The sequence below is a fragment of the Amblyomma americanum genome, chromosome 7, assembly GCF_052857255.1.
Source record: "Amblyomma americanum isolate KBUSLIRL-KWMA chromosome 7, ASM5285725v1, whole genome shotgun sequence".
Taxonomy (NCBI): domain Eukaryota; kingdom Metazoa; phylum Arthropoda; class Arachnida; order Ixodida; family Ixodidae; genus Amblyomma; species Amblyomma americanum.
Window position 1 is genome coordinate 83,006,276 of NC_135503.1, and position 22,777 is coordinate 83,029,052.

A 22,777-nucleotide genomic window follows, 5' to 3' on the forward strand; every position below is an offset into this window, starting at 1 on the left:
TGGCGAGACATAACGTGAAAGTCTTTCCACACCCGGCCGGTCCGGTAAAGATCTGCAGCGGCTTGGATTCGGAATCGGTGTATCACTTCTTCGATTAGCATGCCTTGGGGATGTTTCACCAGCCTCATTCGCCGACAGAAGTCCTCGAGACTCGTGCAGTCTTCCAGCCGCCTAACGGCAGGGCACGCCGCCACGACGACGACGCTGGTCGTCGTTTCTTCCGGAACTAAATCGATGCCGTCGTTGGTCTCGACCACGGTGGAAACGGCCGTCACACTTCACTCGGCATTAGTAGTCGTAGTAACGGCGACGGCTTCTTCTTCCGCCTCCACACCTCTTTGTCCCTCGCTAAATGAATGAAGTTTTCGCAGTAGGCCGTGGTTACATCACTGGTGTATCTGCTGTTCACCTCCATGAATCTCTCGCAATTCTCGGAAAAGTCTCTCTCGAACGCGTTGCCATCCAGAATGTCAATCTCTTTCCTGAACGGAAGGTAGAGCATGACGTGCTCCCGCTTATAGTTTACCGGGTCGTCCAACCCGTAGTCTCTGCACCTCAGGATGGCCGTTCTGGTGCGCTTTGCGGTCTTCGTCGTGTTGTATAATCGGTCATGAATTCAGCGAACGTGGCGTCTTCCATGTCGGGGGGTCGTTCCTCGTACTTTTCCACCGGACTCTTGTGCCAAATGTCCCGACTGGTCGAGACCAATCCCTCCTCGTCCCTCTGCTCCTTTGTTTTTCTAGACTTGAGTTCCCGGGTTCGAACCCGACCGCGGCGGCTGCGTTTTTATGGAGGAAAAACGCTAAGGCGCCCGTGTGCTGTGCGATGTCAGTGCACGTTAAAGATCCCCAGGTGGTCGAAATTATTCCGAAGCCCTCCACTACGGCACCTATTCTTCCTTTCTTCTTTCACTCCCTCCTTTACCCTTTCCTTACGGCGCGGTTCAGGTGTCCAACGATAAATGAGACAGATACTGCGCCATTTCCTTTCCCTAAAAACCAATTATTAATTATTATTGGTCCTCTCTTCGGGGCAGAGGGTGTTGACAAACACGACGTCTCGGCTAGTGCTACTCATGTCAAATTTCAGTAGCATCCACGCGGCTTCTTGCGCCGACATCTCGATGGCGTTTATCATCTGGACGCCAAACTTTCGAAGGGCTTGTTCATACGACAGTTCGGCCTCCGGATTTTCCACGATGATCTTCTTGGTGGCCCGGCTCGGAAACGAAATGCCCCAATTGGCCTTGTTGACGTACTGGACCACGTATGCCGCGCATGCGTCAAGTATAACTTGCAGGTCCATGTTGGATCCCAAGACAGAGGCTATCCACGGGTTGGACGGGTTCACCTTACTCTCGTCGACCCCACGTTTGAGCAGAAGCGTCGGGCGGACGCGACCCGTCCGGATGATCGTCTCGTATTCGTCGTAGTTTCGAATCCCGCGGTGATTGCACATAAAGTCTTCATGTCCAGGTACTCTGTAGTGTCCAGCGCCTCGTGCAAGGCGTCTCGCTTGGCCTTGAAGATTCTTTATCGCTTAGACTCTTCGGGTGGTGCGGCGAACGGCGTCAGAACCTTGGTCTTTGGCATCGGCCAGAACGAGGCGTGAAACCGGCAAGTTTTGCGGTTACCCTTATAGCAGGTGTGACTGTGCTGGTGCTCTTGACATCTCGGTCTATCCAGCGCTACGTGATCGACGCTCAGAAGTCCTTCGGCCATGGCCACATTGAGCGGTATGTTGTCATTTTCAACTGCTTCGTTGGGCGCCTCGTTCAACCGCAAGTGCGCACTTCCCCTATGCCGAAACTCTACTCGTAAAGTGCTCGACCACGTGGTTAGGCTTAAACGGACTCGGACGCTTGTTCGACAGTACGGAGATTATAATCCTCAACATGTGCTCAAAGTAAGTCGCACACGTGGCGGGATCATCGTTCACCAGCGTTGCAGCACATTGTCTCCCCATCTCATTAACGTCAACGTTCACGTCAGCGGGCCTGACCTTTAACCGTTGCAGCAAATCGAGGTCAGGCCAATGCACTTCGGATGCCGACAGAGTCAAAGACCGTCGGCATACCGAGCTGGCGATTCATGGCGGAGCTCCGATTTACGCATGTGCCAGTATTGCATATATTGTTCGGCGCACCGTCCATGAAACCCATGCCTCGCTCAATCATTTGGCGAACCTTTTCCACACACTCAGTGTCGGCGCGTAATTTTGTCTCACCTTTGTTCCTGAACATAACGTTCATGTGACCGCACACGCGGTGCCTGATTATCTTCATCGCCATGTATAGCACGTGCATCGGCAGAGCGCCTCTCCTATCCCCGCGGCGAATCTCGGACGAAGCCATCATGAAGGGCGTCGGTTTAGCCGCCAGACAGATGTTCCTGGCGTGTCCGAGATAAATCTGGGGGAACGACAGCTCCTCGGCATGAGCGTCATACAGAATGATTGCGGGACGCTTTCCTTCACACGGCGCGATCGTCAGCGTAAAGTCTTCGTCGTACACCATCGCATGTTGATCCAGTGTTAAAGCCACGCCTTCGGCGGGCGGTTCCGACAGGTAAACCAAGTCTTCACTCTCCTCCATCACCACCTCGTATTCAGTGCTACCCTCGAAAACTGCATCGTTGCATAGCGTCTCCAACTTCGCGACGTTAATGTCTGTACCGTAATGCCGATATAGCGGCGAATCTCGAAGGACTTCGACCCATGGCAAGAGAACTTCTCGGGAAACCTCGTCGGCCAAGTACACTGTCTTCGCAAACATGCGTCGCTTGATGTTTACGAACACAAAACGCTGGTCGTCAATGTTCCTAGGCAGTTGCTTTAGAATTTGGTCCATTTCAACGGGAACGTTAATGATCAGACCCTTGATTCCGCACTGGCCGTTTCTCCAGTTCATAAGCCTTCTGATCTGAACAAACGGTATGCGCGGGGAAAATAAGATGTTCCGCTACGCTGTTTAACGGTGGCAAACCAGCCGGCATAGGAGGGTATCTGTACCCGCTCGAAACAAAGGCTGCTTCTGCACGTGTTACACACTTTAACTCCCTGCAGCATCACCTCGTCCCAATCAGAAAAGGCCATACTTAGAGTGCCATGCATGAATTCCCTCACCGGAGTCAAGTCATTCTTATGCCACAATCTCTTGCGCATCCCACACACACTGCCGAACGGATTGTTTGTGAACCTTCAGTGAAGCTCGCGGGTGGCCGAGTGGAACTCACTCAGTCTAATCGCGAAGTCTGTTTTTCGCCGCTCCGTTTCGCTGGGCGTTCCTTCATCTTCGTCCCTGGACGCGGATTTACTATTGACGGCTAGGTGCGCCTTCCTAGCCGCGTTGCTCTTACGCCGCTGATGATGTACTCAGGCCGCTCATCGAGGCATATCGCACGTTCTTCCTCCGTGTCCTCAGCTGGCCGCCTCCTTTCGTTTTCGTTCCGTTGCTAAGCCTTGGCTTCTTCGAAAACTGTTGAGCACTCTTCTACAAGATTAATGCTTTCCGTTTCGCTGGGCTTTCCTTCCTCACCGTCCCTGGACGTGGTTTCACTATCGGCGGCTAGGCGCGCCATCCGAACCGTGTCGTTCTTACGCCGCTTATCGAGGTGTATCGCACGCTCTTCCTCCGTCTCCTCGGCTCACCGCCTCCTCTTGGTTTCGTTCCAACGCCGAGCCCTGGCTTCTTTCAGAGCCGCCGAGCAGAGCTCGTTCTCTCCTCCGCTTTCTATCTTTGCCCCGGCGGCTCCGCCGAGCCGCCTACTTATACAGCTGCAACACCTCTTCCCCTCTGCACAGCTGCTGCAGCTCGGTTTCGCCAGAGCGCGCCGCCGGCAACAGCAGCTGCTCCGCACCACGTGACCAAGGCGCCGCCACAGAGCTCAAGGGGTGCCACGCTTCGCCACGGAGCCCAAGGGGTGCCACGCTGAAGGCTCGAAGAGCTGGCGTAGTGTAGCTCTCGCTATGAAATGTGGCGTAACCGCTTCTCCTCTCTTCTTTCTTTACACCATGACTTTAACGTACGCATAAGTACGTAACGCGAATGTACGTCGCCTCTGCGCTGTAATAGGATACAACTTAATAAAACAACAGTTGCGAACACTAGGCCAATCACAATAGTAAATGAAATCAACTTTCTAATGTTTGACTATATTAGACAAGCCAGGTATCATAATTCTAGACCTTATACCTTTTTTCATTTGATTACCTTCTTAAAACAATTGTTTAGGTAACACGAAAAGTTTAAACAACAGACTACTTTTTTGTCATGGGGGAATTCTGTGCCGCACTGATGAATGTGGGAGGAGCTTCACTGCAGACATAAGTTGTATCAGACTATAATTTCATGCAGCTTTGGTAATCAGACGGAGTACAGATGACAATAAATAACCAGTAATCTCGCAGGTAACACACTGGATGCCAATAATAGAAACACAAAGCTGATAGCAGTGGGCCAATGATTTATGTGGAGAGAAGAAAATTTGGCACTTAGGTAACTTTTCCTTGGACATTTCAGTCCGCAATAAGAACTCAAGAAATGAGTTGGCAGAATCCACCAGGTTACACAAGTGTTATTACTTCCAATAAAACCTTTAGGCCGACCAATAATTTTTTAATGAAAATTCAACTCAGTGGCTACTGTTTGCCCTAAGTGAGGACAGGCCTTATGGGAAGTTGAAACAAGCTTGTATGGGAGCTGTGGACAAGCTTCCATTGCGCATTACTAGAATTTACTGCAGAATGGCACTGTACATGGTCCAGAGGTTGAGGTCCATGTGGGCAGTGGTTCTCCCAGAAGTCTCATTTGAAATTTGGGGAGTTGGGGTCGTGGAGCTAGACACTGCACGACACGCAAAACTGAAGACAAAGGCAGAGCTCCGCTAAATTGAAGTATATGCAGTCCGCTAGCAAATATTACGGTGGAGCGGTAGTGAGGCTCTGATGAGTATTGTTTAGTGTGTACTGCAGACATACAGGGAATTTTACCTAACACTTTCCACAATTTTTAAAAATAGGCTTTTTGAGTTAGAAGAGTGCTTTTTTCGGCATAGCGTTGTCAGGGGTGTAGTACATCAGAAAACAGCTAAGATGTGCTAACTAGCAGGCTGGTTAACTAATACTGAATAGCTGTCGTGTAGCCCACCATAGGTAATATCCATTTCAGCTTTTAGAATTTCAAACAAGCGGTTACCCTCGGCACTGTGGCCCAACAAATTTTGGCCATTTCAACGAGGTACGTGCAATGGAGAGGATGCTTTGCCTACAAGCTTCTCGAAAGCACATGTATTTTGGCACGATGTAGCCAAAATTTGTTGGGCCACAGCGCTGAGGGTAACCGCGTTTTTGAAATTCTAATAACTGATATAGATATTACTTATGGTTGGCCACACACCTTTCAATAATTAAGAAGCTTAACAGTAATAGTTAAAAAGTTAACTACTTAATATTAGATAACCATCCTACTAGTTAGCACGTCTTAGCTGTTTTCTGATGTACTACACCGTTGACAATGCTATGCCGAAAAAAGCTCTCTTCTATACTCCATCTCAGTAGCTACCTGCAACACTACAAAAGTTGCGATGAGTGCACAAGCGATGTTCCAACACTGCAGAGTAATGTGTCAGTATAAAATAGGCATATGGGTATATGGGATAGCGTGCTTTATAGTGCGCAAGTGCCAAACACAATTTCATATCTAGCCTTAACGTACGCTCGCACTGCACAGACAATTTCCTGACTTTAGCATGCGTGACTCTTGTGTGCATTCAAACATCGTTTCCAAAATGGCGGCCCCCTCCAAAGCAAGACCTCTCGCCTCCGACTGAATTTGTCATCGTTACTGCTGATTTCAGCACGTTCACCGGCTGTAAATGGGCCACTAAGCTTTTGCTTCGTCTCATCACACCTATAACAAAACAAAAATTGTTCCCGTTCCGACGGCACCACTGGGCTGACATTTGGAAAGCAACAATGGTGCCAGGACCTACTTTCGGGAATGCGCTTCTGAAGAAGTTCAGTCGAAATTGGAAGTAAATCAGAGAGCTATTGGAAGATCAGCACTAGGTGCCCATGGGGAAACCACAAACAAGGCAGTGCAAGGGGAAATGGGCTGGGCATCGTTCGAAGCAAGGGAAACTCAGAGTAAAATACTATATGAAGAACGCCTGGAAAAATTGGACGATAATAAGTGGGCAGCTAAGGTATTTAAATACCTATACAGAAAGAGCATTGGCTCGGAATGGCAGAAATGAACTGGCCAACTAATCAGTAACTATGCAGGGCAAGAGGATGGAGAAAGGTAAAAACAAAAAAAGCGAAAGGTAAAGACTGGATTAATTCAGTGAAAAAGAAGCAGAGTGTAGAACTATATCCATACTGGAGAAGCAGATCAGGAAGGAAACGTTCCATGATAACTCAAGAGGCAGTGCCCTTCTCTTTGAAGCTAGATCAGGGTGTCCTAGAATGCGCAGTTACAAAAAGAAATTTAACGAAGATAACACAAATGTGTGGCAAATCTGTAGAAACTCAACACCACACACTCAAATGCGATGGTACCCATTCAGATGTCGATGCAAGCACAGTCACTCTCCCTAGAGATAACAATGGTTATGTAAATAAATCGGCGGTGGAAGTTAGCAGAAAGCGATTGGAAGATTGCTCACTCAAAAGCAGAGAGGTGGCATGAGGTTACAAGTGTAGGACTGAAAACTATTTAAAGCAAGTGGTGAATTTTAAGACCAATATTAAGCCACTAAACTCTAGATGAGAGATGAGATCTCATTGCTCATGGTCCATGATGGCTCACATCTATCCTACCCAGCATAAAGGCCGGCTGCACCTGTAGTATGGCTACTGCAATGGTAATGCAGGCAGGCACTTTTGGTTACAACATGCTGCCCCACCACCATCAACACCATTTACACACACAAAAAAAAGCTCTAGCAGGTATACCACAACAACAGGTTTTTCACCAGTATCTCTTTTCCTCAAAGAGACATCAATCCTGTACTACGCAGAAGGGACAGCATGCACCCGACAAAACAGTGTGACTCATCAGTCTCCGAATTGCAGAGCATACAATAGAAGGCCTTGTAAAGACGCCTAGCAGAGGAATGTCTTTATTGCAAACCGGTCGAAGACATTTAACAGCACTTTATAGTAGCGTCGAACGCAGGCTTTTCATAGCAAAAGAACACACAAATATACAGAGCGGACGCATGGTGGCGCCCATTGTAAAACTACTCTCTTGATGTGGCAGCAGCTAACATTAAAGCCCCTGATTTTAAACTAAGAAGAGCCATGGCAAAATGGAAAAAAAAAGAAGGTTGGAAAAGTAACGACATTAAACATGACAAATAGAACATAACTACTTAAAGACAAGCTCTGCTGCTGCCCACTTAAAGACGATGGCTGTGAGTTCGTCACGCTTCTGTCACAGTGGTTAGCAGTGAACCACTTAATGCACTGACCAGGGAGAGAGCGAGGCAGTGGCCTGTGTTCTGTAGCTAAAACAACAAACAACACATCGCTCGAGTGTGAGTGCTGCAATGCCACCTTGTGGTGCCGGTGGCAGAGGTTCAATCACAACATGGACGTGCACCACAGTGTTAAAACCAGCAGCACGCAAGCACACACGCAACGAGAGAAGCTCTGAGCCAGTGCCGTTGCCTGGTGTTGCACAGGAGCCGGTTCCGTCGTCCAGGTGGCATTCCTGCAAGCGCCGGTCTCCCCCGCCTCCCACTTCCCTGCTTCAGCTTTGGACCAGATAGGAACAGGTTTTTGGCAGATGCCGCGCATCACAGTGGAAGGCACGTGTGGGTTGCTGCTTAAGCACCAGGAGGCATCAGCTCTCGCCCAGTGGTGGCGGGGTCTGCGGCATGTGCTGGCTGGAGCCCTGAGTCAGGTAGCCGGCAATGGCCGTGCCCGAACCTGCGGCCAGAGCATGACTTTTGGTGAGGCAGACTGTGCGGGGTCTCAGGCAGCAATGCACAACTGGATGCTCCCATCACATTCTGTGGCGCACGGCTATTTCTCTTAGGCCGCAACATCATAAAAGCCACAGCACCAATGACCAGCTCTAGATAAAAGAAGTGCACCAAATAATAGAAAAAAAAGGGCATCGCAACTGCAAGGCCATAAGTTAAAGGCAAAGAGATCAACAGCGATAACACAATGGCAATCACCTTCCACACTTGCATGTGGTCCGGCTGACTAGCCTGTAAGTGGCAAACTGAACTGCAAATTGTTCCGTAGTTTTGGATTCCGGCACAACACATACCGTATTTACCCGAGTCTAATGCACCCCGGAATCTAAAGCGCACCGAATTTACGCAACCGGAAAAAAAAATTGCAGGCCTTAATTCCCATGTGCCCCATATTTCCGTGACCGGGGAAAAAAAAACTACAAGCCCCGCTTCTAACATGCATGCAATTCCCGCGGAAGGAAAAAAAAGTGAAACGTTATATTTTAAGGTGGAAAAAGGCCGCTTATTCACCTGAACTTCATCCACAGTCGCTCTCAGACAGCTCCTTAACGCTCTCTGATCACAACGTCTTGTCTTCAGTGCCATCCATAGCATTACAACTTCTACATTTCTTGCATGCCTTTGCAACCATAACAGATGAAATCCCAAGCCAAGCTTCGGCCACCCACCTGACCATTTCCTTGATTGAAACACGCTTCAGCCTATTGCTGGCTATGAAGGTGTGGCAGCCATTTGTTAGCCACTCACAGTAGAGCGCCCAAATGTGGTCCTTCATGGGTTTGTTGATGCACACATCCAGTGGCTGTAGTTGCGTGGTCATTCCACCCGGTACCACCCCAAGGTCCGTGTTGCAAGCTGCAAGCTTGTCTTTGACACGCTGGTTAGGTGGCACCTGAAGGCGTCCAGAACAAGCATAGAGCGGAACCCCAAGTTCGCACCTGGCCTCTTGTGCTATACGCAGTCTATCCAGTCAATGACGAGGTCTCTGTCCACCCGACCCTTCTTGTTGGCGCACACTGTAACGCCTCTTGAAAAGTTCACAGACTTGGGGAGTGTCTTGCACTTGAATACAAGAAGCCAACCTGCCACCATCTGCAGTACAGGCCAGCATTGCTGTTACCTGGGTCTTCTCGTTGCCGGACGTAAGCAAGTGAACTTGTTTCACACCTGTCAACTCTACTGTGGTACCGGTGGGCATATCGAAATACGAGTTTGGTCGGCGTTGCCGATTTGCCCAGGTTGATATATGTTGCTGTGTCGCAGAGATAGAATATACCGCTGAAATGAAATCAGCTTCTCCTCGAAAGCCTCTGGCAGCTTCTGGCATACACCAGTCCGCCTATGCAGCGAAAATACTTTGAGCTTCATGAATCTTGTAATCCAATTTCAGCTTGCTTTGAATTGGCTTCTTGAGAGGCTTTGATTACTCGCAAGCTCAAGGGCCTTCACCTTGAGCACCTTTGTGGTCACGAGCATGTGATCCACCCAAGCTGCCTCGTGAAGTCAGCCAGCTCATCTTCAAAATCTCCTTGATCGCGGACCATGGAGGCCTTTGCTTGATGTCTAGCACTCAAATACCGACTTTTTCAGTCTTCACCAGCCGCAAAAACAAGTCTCTGGCATGCCAGAATGACGGGCTGCATCCCTTATTGCCGCTCTCTTCCACACACAGAATAACTTTAAGCTTAAAGCCGTTTTCCTGGCGGACACAAACAACGGGTCTTTGTGGCCGCTGCACTCATTCTCGGACGAGATAGCCTACAGATGGAACAACGACATCACTGCACCAATTGCAGATGGCTCTTGCGACGCACAAAGTGAAAATGGTGATGGTGATGATGCCACATTGCATAATGGCGATGGTGATGAGCAGCTATGGGGCAGTTTCAGTTCGTAACCTGAATCTAGCACGCATGCAATTTTAAGACCTATTTTTCCTGAAAAAAGGTGCACGTTGGAATCGGGTCAATGCTGTACTCCAAAGTCTACCAGAAGTAAAGTGACTAACCGGAAGTTTCCTCTTAAACGACCTACCCCTCGTGCGAGAAAGTAACCACCTCCGGGAGTGAGACAGGTAAACAATGCGCAGTTTGCATTTTCATTAGCGGAACTGATTTGTATGTGAACTTACGATTTCTTTATTTTTTTTTATACATGGAGCTCGTATCCTGGCAGGCTTGTACCACTCGTAGCTTGGCCTCACCATTTCAGATGGTCAATTTTTTTGTAAGAAGCAGGGCAACTTATACTTGGCCCAATGCTTCCAAGATGCCAATGACGCCAACTGCCAGCACAAGTAGGCTTAACAGGCATGCTGAGATGGTAATAACGCTGCGGCAGTGCATAGCACGCTTTCAGTTTCACATCTGAATGCCATTTCGAGCCTCAATTTTTGTGAGTGCACGTCAGAATCAGGTAAATATGGTATGTCAGTATACCATAACGGCTTTGCGGGTGGAAACACAAGTGGAGGTTGCGCTATATTAAAGCTGTCAATCAGTGTATGGCAGCATGGGCCATGTCAGTTTTTAGCTGCAAACTGACAGGCACACAATTGCAACTGCATTGACTTATGGTTTCCAGCTTCAGGATACATGGTAAACAAAAGTGCACAATTGACTTAAAACGCTGTCCATAAAGAACTTTACGACATTTATGAAGCTGTTTGGCGGCCAAATCGATGGGCTCCACTGCTATATCTGGTCATGTGATCATGACATCATTTCATGCAAACTATACGGTCATTTCATGCAAGCTATGCAGACACCCCCCACAGCTAAGGCTGTGGGGGGGGGTCCCAGGGGCATGTCAACCCCACACTGCCCTCTCCAAGAGTGACCCATAAATCCGCCCCTGCATGCGGTGTCTATTAACGGCAGACTCCATAAAAAAATAATAAACGACCACAGATAGAAAACCAAATGCAAGTCTAAAATTTCTGAGCTAAAATTAATAGACGAAAACCAACTTGGGGCGAGCACTAGATGAGGACAATAAATAACAAGTGGTCCAGTTATGGTAACAAACAGGATAAGAAAAGAGACGCTGAAGTAAGGTGTTCGGGACAGAGAATGACCAAATAAACGCATGTAAGGGCCGCACTTTTTCAGATTTGAAGGACAATTTTCAGGGTGTGGCCCATATATGTGATGTGCAAAACAAATTTTTTTTTTGTAAGTAAAAACACACCAATCAGGGAATGAGCGGCATTTATTCAACGTTCAGTCGTCACTCGCGGAGTATTCCGACTCCGAGCTGGTGCTGTGCTCTCGTCACGCAGCAAGTTCGCTGTCAATGCATAGCTGTTGTTCCGCACTTCATCACTTAGCAGAGCGGCTCTTCTTCCAGTTCGAGAAACTTGCACGGCTTGCCTCCAAAAGCGCGTTTTTTGTAGCTTGTACTCTTCAATGCATCCGTTAGGTTGCACCTTTGTCGGACTCACTTCTCGGCCACGTCAAATTTTCTGCCTGCCATAAACTTGCTGTTTCAAAGCAAACTCCCAGCTGCGTAGCTATTAATGTGCTTCCCATCATGCTAAAACTGCAACGCCCAGCAGCAGCACGCAAAAGCTGCAACTACAGTGAACTAAGACGCTACCACAACTCCCGTGCCTTTGACAGCCACAAAAGGCCGGAGCTGGTGATATTGATGCCGATATGGATCGCAGCAGCTCATGACGGAGGAAAAGTTGACGATGATGATAATGAGCCGTGCCCTCAAGCACCATCCGTGGGTGGCACCTGGAAGCTCCTGTGCACGCACACGTGGCCTCCACGATCAAGTGCACCGTTGCTCACAGCCAGAGCTGATCGCAGAGGCCATGGCGCGTGTATTTCATGAGGTGTGTATTTGAAAGGCTACTCCAGCATGGGTCATGGAAAGTTTGGGCGCAGCCCTTACAGGGATATTATTATTCTCTAATATTTCCTATGGGAAAACAAGGTGCTCCCCATACATGGGTGCGTCCCTTACTTGCGTTTATACGGTATGTTGTGGAGAAGCGAAATAATGAAATTTGTCACATAACTTTGTTGCACATATCGGGCTACAACAAGAATTCAACGAACAAGAAAATTGGTGCTGCCAGAGTCCACAAGGTTAAGCAGGTGTTAGTACATTAGTACAGTATAACCTTGTTGATGCATCTTTAAAAATGCTAGGAAAAAATGCGTTATCCGGAAAAAAGTATAACCCAAACCACCTAAATTTTAGAAATGGAACTGTTGAATGAGGTACAAAGACATTTATTGATAATTTTACTTCATGAAAATGCCGATCAGCATTTTTGGCACAAAGTCTGAGCAGCTCCATATTTAGTGTTCGCAGAATTTGGTCTACATTTGTGTTATCTTACATGCAGAATGAACTTCGCAACACACTCGGTCCCTCGACGGCAATGACGAAACATGCAGAAATCTTCAATTTCAAATGCTTCACCCCCTTGCATCTAAGCAATCCAAGGATGCCACTGCGGCAGCCGACTGCTGCAACGTTCTTGTGCCTCATGCTGCGTTCCCCAGACCTGATCTGCTCGTATGTAAGTGTGTCGTTGTAGTTCTCAAATGCTTCGGCCCCTAGCGCTTAGACTCCACGAAGAAGCTGCTGCATCTATCCTCTTCATGTCGCGTCCCTGCAGAAATAGTACCCTCGCAGATTAAGGCCAGTTCACGGGACAGATCACTGGCCTGCGAACCAGACACCATGTAACATCCCATTTCCGGTTCGTCTGGTTCACTCCTGTACAACAATAATGTCCGTAAACTAGCATGACGAGCGACCCCGAGTACGTCTAATCCACTTAAGGCTATGTGCATGAAGATGAGGAGAGGTGCAAGCGGATTAGAGATCGGTGCAGTCTCTCCCCCTTACCGGGCCAGGTGGGAGCATCATAGGACGGAAGTGGAACATCACTTGACATCAGGTCTGTGGGTGAACAGTCCGTCGTGTGAATCGACCTTTAGTGCATAAGTTTTTTTTTAAGCAAAAGCTTCACTATCCTACCTCATAACAATTTCACGGTGCTAGCGGTGTTGACCTCCAAGTGAGCCAGAGGTCAAACCAAGACTAAGCCATGGTATAACTATGGTGCCCTACCACATGAGACTAATGAGATTATGACATCAATGATGACGTCAATCTTCAATTTCCTTCGAAAGCAAAGGAAAGGCGCATAACCTGACCCCTGCGAAAGTGGACACCTCAGTTGCACTTTAACCTACTTGGCAGTAGTGACAGATGTGCCATGTGTTGGCATTGACAATGTTCTAGACTCCGATGGCTTTGAGGAAAGGAAAGGCGCATAACTGGCTCCCTGGGTCAGTGGACGCCTCAATCACACTTTGTGGTAAGTGGCAGTGGTGAGAGAGGATGTGGGCTGTATCCATTAGACCTGACAATGCTGTGGCAGACACCCACGGCACATTGGATGACCAACCTCTCCCGACCAACCATTAACTGTCGCCTGCCAGGGTTGCAGGGTGGGTGCACTGCCTAACCAGTGCGCGGAATGCGCTCAATGTTACAGAGGCCCAGTCGCATCTACTTGCTCGATATACCACAGAGTTCGCTCTCTAACCAGGTTCAGCAGTAGTTGAACCACAGCCAATTTTTTTGCGTGTGTGCGTTTGTGCTTTGCCTCCTTGCACCACAGCGCAGCAAAGAAGCCACTCTGGTGGGTGGCTGCCTCTGCATTTCAGCTCAAGTTGCACACTCTCATATTCGGCCCATTTATATGTTTGCACATGTGCGGTTGGTCGCCACACAAATTATACGACATGAATTTGTGGAAATTTTATACATAGTAGAAAGAAAATGTGTTATCCGGGAACATATTAACCAGGAGAAAAAATAGTGTAACTCCACGGGACGTTTCTAACGCCTGCAATTTTGAGCGTATGAACTGGAAAACCATAAGACCCGGGAACTTATCAAAGAGATTTTACTGTACTTCCAAGTAAAACCTTCTGCACTGGCCAACAATCTTTAATGATGTTTCGGCACCTGTACAGGGATACTATATCCACTGAGTGCAGCAGACAAGGCCCTGTTATGGGAGTTGAACCAGTGTATGGAATGTGCATAGTGGAGGGGTTTCAGGTCCACGTGGGAGGTCTCTCCGGAAGTGTAGTTGAAATCTGAAGTGTTTGGCTGGTGGAGCTAGACACGGCAGCAGACACAAAGAAGCAGTTCCCTTAAATTGATGTATGCACCAACAGTGTCTGCCAAGCCGTGCCTGGTGGCAAATGCTACAGTGCAGTGTCAATGGGGCTTCGATGAGTATTGTATACAACATGTCCAAACATGAACTCTGAGTGCCTTGCTTATGCTCTATATGCACAGATTGTCAAGTTCAAAAACTAATGAGGTTGGTGAGCAAACCAAATTCTCCTAGGAAGATGACTCAAGAGGATGCATTGCAGGGTTTGTTGGTTTTGCAAATTTGTATCTGACAGATGGGAAAAAAAATAGAAAAAAAATGCCTGTCCTGTTCCTCCGAACAACCTAGTTTCCTCTTAAACAGTATTTTTTTTCCACCTCTTTGAAGGACGCTTTCATGACACCGGTAGCGTACTGTATTGATTACGCAACAGGGGGAGACATGGCTGGGTGAGGTGAACAGCAGCTGAGTGCAGCAGTTTCAGGAGCTGGAATACGAGGACCTTCCCTTTGTCATTCATTATCTTCTGTGCAGACATCACAACAACGGTGACTGCTACAGTGCCCTCATGTGTGCAACTGATGAGTAAGCTGCGAAGCCGAGGAACATCTACATGACAACAACACCAGCGGTGCTGTGATGGCCACTCACCAGTAAGGTACCCAGCAGTGGGCGCAGGTGCCATGAAGAGGTCGTGCTTCTGGTCCTTGTAGTCGGCCCAGATGCTGGACTGGCTGAGCACATTGTTGACCTGTGCAAAGCAGGGTGCTCTGAATAGCCTACCTTGGCTAAACCAAGTCCAATGAGTGGATGTGTTGTTTTTTTACATGCGCAGCATGTTTGAGGGGTTATTCAGACATTATTCCACCAGCTGTCTGCCAGGCAACATCAGGACCAAATGTAACATCACCGTCAAGAAGGCTTAGGACATAGTTGCACTTAGTCCTCTGCTCAGCCAGCACTGAAACTAAAGCGTTTGCTCACTGGTTAACTCATAATGGCTTCCCACTTACTAACAGTTTAATGTGTAAAATCGACTCCCGTTAATGCGAAGTTCATGAGGACCACAAAAAACTTCGTATTAAACGAACTTCCAATTGACCACAAAGCACAAAAAAATTCCCCAACAAGCAAGCCTCCCTTTCTAAATAAAACAGCTCATGCATTTCTTAATTATTTGATGTGACAGCTGCACATAGTTGTGCATGATCTCTCAATATGAAGGGCAAACGCTGCATTCAAAGCAGACACATGAATGAATGAAATGCCTCTTCGCAGCATCTGTGCACTGCAGGGGCCAGCAGCGAGGTGCAATAGAGACTCTGACTGACCTGTTCCCCACTGGCCGTGTCTGCAGCCATGGCCTTGAGTGCCTGGACGGCGTGAGCCTTGGTCGTGGCACTGGTCGAGGGCTTCCCCAACAGGTTCAGCAGTTGCTCCACCAGGCCTCCACGCACCGCCTGCACGAGCAGGGGAATTCTCTCACATGGTGGTCACATGACATGCCCATTACCTGACCACAGAAGTCCAGGGTACTCAGTTGCAAGGTGACCCTGCCAGTAGTAGAGGCAAGGAAAGCCACACCAAAATGCACACGCCAAATGCACCAAAAGCACAGATCACACACTGATGCCCACCTAGTGGTGATTTTGCAGTGCACACCAGAAAAAAGGCTCTTTTCAGTTTCTTTTTATTCATGTCAAGCATTCATGCGGGAAACTTTTACATGGTCAAACTTAAGAGGGGAAGAAGGGGGGGAGAGGTAACAGCAAGAAATTTTCGATGAGAAAACAACAAAGGTATCAATTTCGACAGCGGCAGCTGTCGGTGCCTCGACTCCGGAGATTGCGGTCAAGTGGGTTGGTGTTGTGGTCCACAAAAAGGAGGTGAGGACGAGTGGGGGAGGGAGAGCGCGCCGAGGAGCAGCAAGTTTGAAATCCCGCTACAATGAGCGGCGCTATAATGAAATTTCTGCCACAACCAAGTATTTCCGATTCCAAGTCAGCCAGAAATGTGAGGTAATGCTAATATCCTCCCCCCCCCCCCCCCCCCCCTTCAAACAAACAAATTTTGGAGCGAGGCTCCACTTCAAAATTTTTGTTAGCGGGTGTTTTTTTTTCCTTTTGTGCATCCAAATAACCAAATATATCTCACTTGGTTTCACCAGAAATGGCCACCAAAGACTATTTGTACTTCCAATGGTGGAGTTGACATTCTCTGTAGAATTGGAATTACTGTGCACACATGTGCACAACAAAAAGATTACAGGATTGCACTTGAGTCTGCCTGAGAGAGGAAATGCGAAAGCCTCTCCCTTTCATCTCTTTCTACCTATATATCTATTTCTTATTTTTTGACATTTTTATTTTTATTTCTTTTACGTTTTAAAATTTTTTCTTTACTGTTTTTATAATAAGCAAGCTTTCTCACGCATTTACATCATTTTTCATTGAATCAGTCACACAACACCTGCTTCAAACACAATTTATTTCCATTAATTCAATGTAATTAACTAATTACAATTCATTCACTAAGCTTTTCCCGTTTCAAGATCTACTCACGTACTACCTAACACAATCAATCTTTTGCACATTTATCTCCACAGAACAACATAACTGTGCGGACAAAATTTGCAGACACTTTGTGCTGACGCGACATAACCATATAATGCTTTCGGATTTAAATGCGATCAGGCGCACAGCCGTCTGCAACAGTTTTGCTGATGGCTCTGACTCTTGAGCCTCCCGAACTGCGAGATGAATGTGATGAGCTTCTTACTGTCTTCACTCAGTGGTATCTGCCAGAACTCTGAATTGGCATCGAGCTTTGAAAACACCTTTGCTTCATGGAGCAGCCCAAGTGTATGCTCAACAGAGGGAATCGGATGCCACTCTCGAAGACGTGACGGTTGAGGTCGGTGAAGTCGACGCAAATTCCAACATCGCCGGTTGGTTTTAGGACTACCACCATAGGCGCACACCATTCGGTCGGCTCATCGACAGGTGATACGACGCCGATGCTTTCCATTCGATGTAGTTCAAGCCTTGTTTTCGTGTAGAGCGGAATTGGTATGCGGTGAGTTGAGCTCAAATAAATGGCTTTGCTCCTTCATGCAAGCGAATGTGGAGCTCTCTCTGCAGCTGGCCAAGTCCTTGAAACAGTGAAGGAAATTCGTCTCTTGGGCTCATCTTCCTTGCGATGGCACTGGCGAAGGTTAAAATCTGCAAGTCGCTGATGGTAGGTTTTCCTAGTAGAGGAGCTTTAACATCTTCCAGCACATAGACGTTTTGGATTGTTTGGCGTCCCCGGTACGCGAGCTGAAGACGTGCTGTGCCTTTGGCTACGAGAAGCTGCCCATCGGGACCATACAGCTGGCGAGGAGCATGTGACAGCGAAGGCTGATCTTTAGCCTGCTGAAAATTGCGGGCGGTAGGACTGATTCGTCGGCCCCCGCCATGTTTAGCTAAGTGGTCCAAGCCGGAGATGCTGCTTTGACGTATACCACCGTAAGCAAAGTAGTAGGTGACCGCATGGCCCCGGCTCACCGTGGAAATTGAGATACTTCTGACACCATTTTGAGTTGAGGAAAGCAGGACCAGCGACCGGTTTATTACCCGGGCAGGCGAACACTCGGTCGCTGGTCCTGCTTTCCTCAACTCAACAACGTGCACGCTTTGTCGGCACCAGTCGGCAGCAGTCTCAGTGCAATACAGTCGAACCCGGATATATCGAATTCGACGGGGATCGGAAAATAGTTCGATATAGCGAAAATTCGATATACAGATATAGGCCAAAAAAGCACTCGCGATCATAAAAAATAGTGGCTTACCAATTGGAACAGCCACGAATCACATAGCATGTGCACACAATATGAAAGCGCTTTATTTCACGGAAAAAAAATCACTAATTTTGGGCTGTTTTTTTTTCTGGGAAATGAAGTTTAAAACACTAGTTTCAATCTTCTCGAGACTGTCTAGGTGCGAGAGCCCAGTGCCTTCCATTTCGCCGCAACAGCGCCGAATCAGGCTGAACGCTGACGCCAGTTCAGTGGCTGTGCACGGACGCGTTTCTTCGAAAACACAGTTGCCCTCGTTGTCGCTGGAATCCCTGTCTTGAACGCCAGCTATTCCGGCCACAATGTCCTCATCAGCGAGGTCGGCTACTGCTTGAACTTCGCTGTCAGCGTTAATGAAATCATCAACAGTAACTTCGGGCGGGACGGTGCCGGAAAAATTGGACAAGTCGCGGAACGCGTCCTCCAAGCACTCATCGTCATCTAAAGCTTCCGGACATTCATCTCTGGCCACTTCAAGGCCTGCCTTGCCAAAACAGTTGGCTACTGTGGCCTGCTTCACGTCGCCCCAAGCGCCGGTAATCATCTGGATCGCGCCAAGCAGGTCAATCTTGAGATCGGTTCCCATGCGGAGGTTTATGAGGAGCCGTTGAATAAGTCGCTTCCGATAGCCTACCTTGAATGCCTTTATGATACCCTGGTCGAGGGGCTGCAGTCTCGCTGTGGTGTTCGGCGGGAGAAACTTCAATTCGATGTGCTGCAGCTTGCAAGTTGTTTGATGGGCCGAACAGTTGTCTACCAGAAGGCAAACTCGGCGGCCCGACTTGCCCAACTCAGCGTCCCAAGCCTGCAGCCATTCAACAAAAAGTTGACGTGTCATCCAGGCCTTCCTATTACAGCCGTAGCGGATGGGAAGCTGTTTACAGTTCTTGAAGCAGCGCGGTGACTTGCTCTTCCCGATCACGAATGGCCGTAGCTTGCACGAGCCGTCCATGTTAGCTGCAAGCAGCACCGACACACGCACTTTGCTCATTTTACCACCGTGGCATGTGGTTCCACGAAGAGCGAGTGTCTTATTCGGCAACATTTGCCAAAAGAGACCAGTTTCGTCTGCATTAAAGATTTCTGCAGGCGAAAACTTCTCAGTGATCTTCGGCCACTCCTCAGAAAGCCACTGCTGCATCTCCTGGCTGCTGACAGCCCCACTTTCGCCTGAAATGGCCTTTCCTACAATGCCGTGGCGGTTTTTAAACCGTTGCAGCCATCCAGTGCCACCGCAAAGTTCTCTTCGCCAAAAGCCGTAGCAAACCATTTGGCCTTTTCGATTAAGGTCGGGCCATCCACGGGAATATTTTTCGCTCGGATTTCAAGAAACCACGTGTAGAGTGCCTTCTCCACTTTGTCAAAAGCAGCAGGGCGCACACGACACGCTCCCGAGCGACTTTCCTCACCTGCTTTAAGCTTGATGTCCTGCTTGTTTTTTAACAACGTACTTAAAGTACTCCGCGGAATGCCGAATGCGTCTGCCACGGAGGACTTCTTTTCTCCATTCTCGAGATGCCGGATTACTTCAAGCTTTCTTGCAAAGTCCAGATTCTTCCTCTTTTTTATGTCCGCGGATGCCATAGCTCACCAGATGACTGCAATCACACACGCTACACACGGCACGTTGAAACAGAGGTACGCTCAACAACACGCACAATGTGCAGATGGAGCAGTCCGAGCGAAGCCTGTTCGAGCGACAGTCAACGGGGCTGCGAAGGAACGACAAAGGGAAAAGAAAGAAGAGAGCGGGGAAAAAGATCGGCGGAATATGCCGTCGAAGGCGCTATGTTCGTTTTTTGAGCCCTCTCTGGCTCTCTCGTCTGCCCTTTGCCTCGACCCTTCACTCTCTCTCTCTCTCCCTTTTCCCAGGAAGCGTGGCTTGGAAACGTCGCCGCGTCTCCATGCCGCGCACTCTCTTCGATGAGCTCCAATGCCCTTGCCCAATGCACACGCCGGCAGTAGAGGAGGAGCGAGAGAGCTCGCACCGGTGGGGCGCAAGAACGGGGGAAAGGCTCTGCGTCTCCGTCGCTAGGCGACGGCCGCGCATGCGCAGAGGAGGAGCCTGCTGACTGACTCTGCGGAAAAGTTTACCTCTCAGGACCGGACACGAATGTCTTTGGGAAAAACGCACCTTCCAGGGGCGCGGCGCAGCGCGCCGTTCGATATATCGAATGTCCAACGAAAATGGAATTCGATATACTATGCAATTGTCCTATACTTTTACATAGTATTTTCAAGGGGGTAATCTGTGTGTTCGATATAGCCAATAATTCGAAATATGCGGGTTCGATATATCCGGGTTCGACTGTATCTCGCACAATGAGAAAGAGTGCTTTAGTAACATGCGAAAAAAAAAAATATGCACTTTGACATCCAGTTTAGCGGCTGCATTAAATGCCTGAACACGTTCATTTTTTCGGGATTTATGGAGTACTATGAAAACGAAGCTACAGCGCTGATTTTGTGACTGCAAAAGACCGAAGCTGGCACATTTTCGGAAATAACTGCCGTTCACGCATTATCCAGTCCAATCTGATTGATGCACTGGCCTGATTTGACGACAACGAAGTTTCCACTTAAGCAAAACTTTTTATTGGTCCCATAAATTTCGTTGCAGTGGGATTTAACCATACCGCATCTGTGCTGAGGAATGCCGGTGCGGCTATGGTGCTTGCACAGCATGTGCATGTACATGTCGGTGCTATGTCATTATAAGATGCCATAATAAACATGTCACGAGTTCCAAGGAAACAGCAAGTGGGTTCTATTTGTTTTGTTATAAAAAATTGGCGGTGGTTTAGCTCTGGTTAAACCTGGAGTGACGCGATAGCTGCAGCTGGCCGAGTGGAACTTGCTCAGTTGAATTGCTAAGTCAGTTTTTCGCCGCTCCGTTTCGCTGGGCGCTTCCTTCTTCATCTTAGTCCCACTTGACACGGCGCATGTGCACAGCTGTGGCAGCTCGGTTTCGCCGGTGCGCCACGCCGCCGGCAGCAGCAGCTGCTCTGCACCACGTGGCTCGTCATGTGACGAACTATGTGATCAACCACGGCGCCACGCCGCTGGCAGCTGCTCCACACCACGTGACCAACCACACGACCAACCTCGTGACAGCCTGGCGGCACCGCCACGCTGAAGGCTCGAAATGCTACCGTAATGTAAATGTTGCTACAAAACTGTCACATCCATTTCTGGAAAAGAAAGTTCCGAGGGCAAGGTAGGCACGAGAAACCAAAACTTACCTGGTAAGTGGACAACAGAATGCCAAAGCAGCACATTGAAATACAAGAGAAGCTGCAGAGTAAGGTTCTGAATTAATATCAACTACTAGTACCTGTCATTCTTTGGCGCATGCGGAAATCTTAGTACGGTCGACTCCAGTTAATACACTGTTCACAGGCACCACAAAAAAACTTAGAGTTAAACAAACTTCCAATTAAGCACAAAACACTAAAACAGCATCTTTATTAGTTGCAAAGTCGAGTTTGTTAAGAAAAATAGTAAATCATCTTGCTCTGCTTTTCTTGCCGAATCACACTGCGGATTGGATTGGATTAGAAAACATTTATTCGCCAGCAGAAAGTGGTTTAAGGTGAGGCCTTGGTTGTGCTAGATGGCCATTAGCCCGTGGCTTACGGTGACCTCATTGGCTCGCTCCACTGCGGAGAGCAAGTTCTGCGAACTGTAATGTGCCATAATGATTCTGCATCCAACGGCAAACAAGCAAGCTCTACAGCCGCATCGGCAGCAGTTGGTTGCAGCTCGTCTTCAATGTCGTCGTCGCGTTCCTGACTTGGTTCATCATGGGGTCGAATCATCTCCAGAATCTCGCTGTCCGTAAGCACACCGCACATTTCAACTGTGGTGCCTAAGGTGACGTATTCTTCAAAACGGATGTCACCGAGAGTTTCGCCAAAATCTGGGCTATCAGCCCCACTTGGTTGCGCTTCCGCCCATAAGCTAGCAGAGACATATTCTGAAGCAGTTATCACAAATCCGCACGCCGCAAGCTTATTCTTTATAAAGTTGGAAACCATGTTATGCTTGATCGCATATTTCCGTGCAATGTCAGGCTTGGCGGTGTCTCCCTTTTCTACTTCTTTCAAAATTTCGACTTTCGTTGGCAGGTCGAGCATGCAATAAGAGCCGCGAGTTGCAACTGCAGTCGAAATCCGTAAGCATGGAATGATTCACGAAACTAGCAATTCAATGTGCTGCTGACACTGCAACAAAGACACTCGACGAAAGTGACGCGGCTGGCCTGCCTCACTCTTGCCTCGACGTGTGCACTGAGAGTTTCAAGCCTAATCTCGCACAATCTCGCTGCTTCCAGTATGCAGCACTGCGGACGCCTGTGGCAGCTGTAGCAAAGAATAGATGGTGATGGAAGCACGGAGCTGTTGAGTCATTAGGAAAATTGCGCATTCGACTAAAAAATGATTGCCACCTCGAGCCTCTTGACTAGAAAAATAACTTCTAATTAAACGATACTGTGGGCTCCTAGCTTCAAATTGTTGAGCAATTTTTTCTATAGGATTACATGCAAAACTGACAGGACCAAGACTTCACTTCTACTCAACCGAAAATTCCAATTAAGCGGCTTCAAATTATACGGAGTCGACTGTGCAAGTCTGCTTTCACATTTCACTCGGAAATTTTGTCGGCCATGGCCAGGTTTGAACGCATGACTTTGGGCTCAACATGCCAAGACATATGCTGCTGAATGCTGGGGCATGGCAGCTACTCGGTGTCCCACTCCCCGTTGGTCAAGGGCAACCAATGGAAAGTCTGCAGTCT

The 22,777-nt window shown here is 48.3% G+C and overlaps 1 protein-coding gene across 1 annotated transcript in view; it reads right to left on the minus strand.

Moving 5' to 3' along the window:
* Positions 1-7,109: 7,109 nt before the first annotated feature.
* The window catches only part of LOC144099367 (dnaJ homolog subfamily C member 13-like), a 153,742-nt gene continuing 138,074 nt past the window's right edge, over positions 7,110-22,777 (minus strand). Inside the window, exons 45-47 of the mRNA XM_077632600.1 lie at positions 15,477-15,605; positions 14,797-14,896; positions 7,110-7,932 (exon numbers count right to left, since the gene is read on the minus strand). Of these exons, the coding sequence (XP_077488726.1) occupies positions 7,847-7,932; positions 14,797-14,896; positions 15,477-15,605 (315 nt within the window). The 3' untranslated portion in view covers positions 7,110-7,846. The remainder of the gene's footprint in view (positions 7,933-14,796; positions 14,897-15,476; positions 15,606-22,777) is intronic.